At 43.1% G+C, this 4,956-nt stretch overlaps 1 protein-coding gene across 1 annotated transcript in view; it reads right to left on the reverse strand.

Annotated features, from left to right (window-relative positions):
- The window catches only part of TUBGCP5 (tubulin gamma complex associated protein 5), a 46,568-nt gene that overhangs the window by 9,719 nt on the left and 31,893 nt on the right, over positions 1-4,956 (reverse strand). The window contains exons 14-15 of the mRNA XM_019524998.1: positions 3,280-3,478; positions 55-243 (exon numbers count right to left, since the gene is read on the reverse strand). Of these exons, the coding sequence (XP_019380543.1) occupies positions 55-243; positions 3,280-3,478 (388 nt within the window). The remainder of the gene's footprint in view (positions 1-54; positions 244-3,279; positions 3,479-4,956) is intronic.

Here is a 4,956-nt window from a genome sequence, read left to right on the forward strand (position 1 = left end):
AAAAAAAAAAAAAAAAAAAAAAAAAAAAAAAAAAGGCTCAACTTCATTTCTTACCTGTAATCTTTCTTTAAAGTTTGCATTAAAGTGCCACAGCACTCCAAATACTGCTTGTCTATGTGAGGATAAAGGCAAGACCTCAGCGTCAGTTCAAATGTCTGGCATGTCACAGATTCAGAAGATCTATCCACACAAACATCCCCACCAGTAAACTTCTCGTGAAAGTCACTTTGCTCTAAATACAACCTTAAAAAGTAAAACACATTGCGCTCAGGTCAGTGGTTTTCAAACTTTCTAAAGTCTGTGGAACCCCTACCCCTTCTACAGAGCCAGGGGACATGGCCTGGCAATGTTAGTGCACCACCTTCTAGCCATCTCTGCCATTACCCCCAATCTTTCTGGAACCCCCGACGACCGATTGCAGAACTCTGGGGTTCCACAGAACAGCCTGAAAACCACTAGTTTAAATAAAAGACAAAAGTTATTCTTAGAATACCTCCCAAAAGATTGTTCTATATTCAAAACATAGTGGTCTCACTTAGGGGATTTTACTTGAAAAGATGCCTTGCAAAAGGTGAATTTCTCACTATAGTTACTGTTAACAAAATGGCATTCATGTCGTCACTTAGCCAAGTGGTCAATCATACCACCTATGTAGAACAAAACTCTTCATTTGGATTGCAAACTGTAACTAACTCAAACTCATGATGGAGCATCTTGGAACATTTTTGGAATTTACTTCTTAAAAAGTAAAAATACTGAAAACTACTGAGTAACAGGTATTCTCATATGGCCTTTAGAGATAAACTGTGACCCAATAAAAGGAGAAGGTTCCAAGGAATGAATAAATAGGTGAAAAGTTCCATGGTTTCTTATGTTTAGACTCAAAATCTGGATAAACTATATAACAAGAGCAAGGGGCAAAAAAAACCTTTTTTTGGCATAGATGCAAAGGCTGAATCATAGGGCTTATCTATATGGCTAAGTGACTGAAAAGCTAGGAAGAGTGACAAACGTGCTGCAACTCTATATTCAAAGTCCAGTGTAGACACCCTTAAACGCTCCAGGCTGCCCACACTCTCTAGCCATAAAGCAAACAGACTTCTACCACAGTAAAATGGGCACAAATTATTACCGTCTTTAGTTCCGACTACTCTATGGTGAGACAAAGGTTATAGATGTATATTTATTTTTGTTTTGTGCTGCCATAAAAATGTTTATGGCAGCTCAAAGGCGATGTCTGCTTCCACCCTTAGAAGCATTCTCTTTAAAATAATAATTGGGGATGCACCAATAAAGATTTTTTGGGCCGATACCAATTATTAACGAGCCCTATCGGCTGATACTGATATGATTGTCGACATGCATCTTGGCAGCATCTGGCTGGTAAGTCTGTTGGGGGTCTGGGGCTGGGGCAGGTGCTGCCCAGCCAGAGTGGGGCATGGGACGGAGCCATGAGCAGCTCATCTGGGGGCACACACAGAGCAGGGGCAGCTCCCGTTGCTGTGCACAACCCCAGGGGAGGCCTGGGGGGGCATGTGCCCCCCAGATCTGCATGCAGGATGAAGGTGGACTGCCCACTGTGGGCTCGGGGGCAGCGCTGGGCTGGGGCTATGCTCAGGGCGGGCAGCGGCACTGAGAGGGGAGGCATGGGGGGGAGTTACAGTGAATTCTGTGGTGGCTGTAGCCCTCATTCCCAGCACTGCCACCTGTCCCAAGTGCAGCCCCAACTCAGCCCCTGCCAGGAAGAGCCTGGCGCCAGCCCCAGCCCACAGTGGCAGCCCACTCCCACCCTGCACACAGTTCTGGGGGACATGCCCTCCATGCCTCCTCTGGGGATGCATGCAGCAGCAGGAGCTGTCCCCCCCTCCCCGCCTGGATGAGCTGCTTGCAGCTCCGTCCCATGCCCTACCCCAGCATGTACAGCACCTGCCCCAGTTAAGCCCCTCCCTCCCACACCGTGGGGGCCTCAAACTGCCCCCTACCCTCCCACGCCATTTCCCTCCCCTCTGCCCTTTCTCCCCAACAGACTTACTGGCCAGACACCACTCTCCAAGCTTCCAGACTGGCCATGTGCATGCTGCAGCTACACACATACACGCGGCATTTATCAGCGACATTAAATCGGCCACATCAGCCAAAAAAAAGCTGACTGCCAATAATGTCAACTTTTCTTTTATTGGTGCCGATATGATATGGACTTAGTATCAGTGCACCTCTAACAACGACTAAAAATAATAATTAAAAAAAAAAAAATAATAGAAAAGAACCACCAAAAGGCACCTTTCACTATATTTAAATGTTTCCAGAAGTTGTAACACTAAGCAGCCTAATAGTGTTTAAAAAAGAAATAAATGGCTATATTTCTTTCTTGCCACAAATTATGTTCCGAGTCAGACGACAATTCAGAATGTTGTTGATGTTAGAACTCCCAAAGGGATGTACAAAAATTTACTGAAGCCATCCCTGCTCTAAATGGAGAAATAAGGATTTTTAAGGTAATCAGCTTCTTCTGTAACATTTAAGCTCAATTTTAGACCCACAAAAGAATCAATAATATATTTTTCTGGTAATCTGCTGAAGGGAAACACCAATTCAAATAAAAGAAGTTATAAAAATACATCAATGTGCATATTACAAGTACAGTAAAAGCTCTGTTATAAGGCATCCCCCAGGAATGGGGATGCTGGTTAATCAAATATTTCAGTTAATCAAATGTGCACTATCTGGTGCACTCCCTGGCATCAGTGTGCCAGAGGACAGAGAGGGGGGCTCTGAGCAGGCTGCTTTGCCCTGGGCTGTGGGCCAAAAAAGCGGCAAGAACTCTGCTCACAGCAGCGGCGAAACCTGGAAGCGGTACTTCTGGTTTCACCTTTGCTGCATCCCTCGGATATCGACTAATAGAGTTTTCCGGTTAACACAGCTTTTGCTGTATTCACTATCAAATAAGAGCTATTATCATAGTATAATTAATTTAATTCTTTTCAACAGAAACTGGTATGCTAAAAGATAATTCCCATTTTTCTACACTAATCATTTCAAGTGAAACTAGATATAGCAGATATCTGTAAAATCCTTCTAGCATATTCACTTCATACTTTCTTGAAGTTAACTCTGGCCATTTTCCACTTTGGAACTAAGAAAACACTTCACAGAGCTCTCCATCTACTTGGGCTTGTCCACTTTAGGTAGCAGCAAAAAAGTTTTACCCTATCAATCTAAGGTAAGATGCTGCTTGACAACACAGTAGCAAGACTGGATACATGGTAGTTGCTCAATTACCTGGCAAAGTTAATAGCCAGCAGGGGGTCATGGACAACATCCAGTTCCAAGTGTCTTTCAGCTATAGACTGCATCTTTATTAAACTCTGCTTGGTCGCTTGCTGTTCTGTAATAATATCTGAAACAGATTCTTCCCCATGCCGCAGACGGGACTGCACAGACTCCAGAAATAATGTGTATAAACTTTTTCGTTCTGCATCTGAATTAGACATTAAAATCTTATGATAATTTTGTTCTAAGAAAACAACAATGGGTAAACTTTGCACCTTTGAGCAGTACAATATTAAGCTGATCTTACCAGTTACATTTCTATATACAGCAGCAAAGAGCACTTTGGGCATGATTCATTTAGATACTTGCGCTCAATTTTAAACCTTTAAATTAACAGGACAATTTATATGGTTAGGCTTCTAATCAAATAATTTGCTGAATCAGAGCCTAAAATATTAACTATCATTGTTTCAGAAAAATATAGGCCCTCTGACCCTCTAGGTATACCCCATATATACACTCGAATACGAGATGACCTTGAATTTAACACAACCCCCAAATAATTAAGATTCTTTACATGGAAAATTGGTAAATTTGTTATAATTTTTCATGTGCAGAACCTAATTATTGTAAGGGTGCCTTTAATTTATCCTTCCCACCGCTGTGGGGGGGCAGACAGGGTGTGTGTATGGGGGGAGCTGTGGGGAGTTAACGGCTTGCCCCTTCTTGTGCCTGCCCAACCCTACAACCCCAGGACCACTCCTCCACTGCTCCCCTACCAGCCTGTAATCCCCTTTCCCATGCCCTGCACTGGTAGCCTCCATCCCTGTTCTAGCCTCCATAGCCCCAGCCCAGCCCCCGCAGCAACTATGTGGGCTGTGCACCACTGCCAAGGGACTAGAACAGGGACATACTTAGTGCCCCAAGCTGCAGTGTGCACAAAGACTGTCAATGCAGAGAAGTGGGGGTGATGGGAGTGGGGAGTAGAAGGGAGAGCAGTAGGCAGGTGAGCAGAAGTCGTGTGTGGTGGAGGGAGCAGGCAGCAGTTGTGGCTCTGGTCCTAGCCTGGGTAGTAGCTGAAGCACAAGTCAAAGCAGCTACCTGCCCACCCCCACCCCCCATTCAAAATAATACTCAATTTATTATTATTTATTTATTTTACATGTACACTTCTGATCTATTCCAGGCACCTTTAAATGATTTTTAATAGGCTTGAATGTCTGTCTCCTTAAGATTTAAACTGACTTAAGTGTTACGTGTGCCCCTAACCTGAGTAGGGGTGGGAGAGAAACCTCATCTTAGAATCCAGTCAATACAGTACATCTACAAGGTATAGTTAATAGTAAACAAAGACATTTTCACTAAGTTGGTTTATCATCTCAGGGCAAAGGGCCAACACAAACCTTTAAAAAAAATTTGAGAAGGAGTTCAAAGCCATCCTATACTACCTCCACAGACAGAGAAACTTGTATAAATTTAACAAAACTGATTCCCCTGCTGTTCTTTCTATAAAATCACTCAAGAAAAAACCCACACAGTCAGCATGCCTATAGCGACATTAAGTTCTTTGGATAGATTACCAACAGATTTTCCTCAAATTATAACTGCTGCCTTTCTTCCATAAACTGATTCACCTACCACTTGTATCAAACAACATAGTTTTAGGATTCAGATTTAAAAAAAAAA

Source organism: Gavialis gangeticus, unplaced genomic scaffold, assembly GCF_001723915.1.
Source record: "Gavialis gangeticus isolate Ggan-Ray unplaced genomic scaffold, GavGan_comp1, whole genome shotgun sequence".
NCBI classification, from domain to species: domain Eukaryota; kingdom Metazoa; phylum Chordata; order Crocodylia; family Gavialidae; genus Gavialis; species Gavialis gangeticus.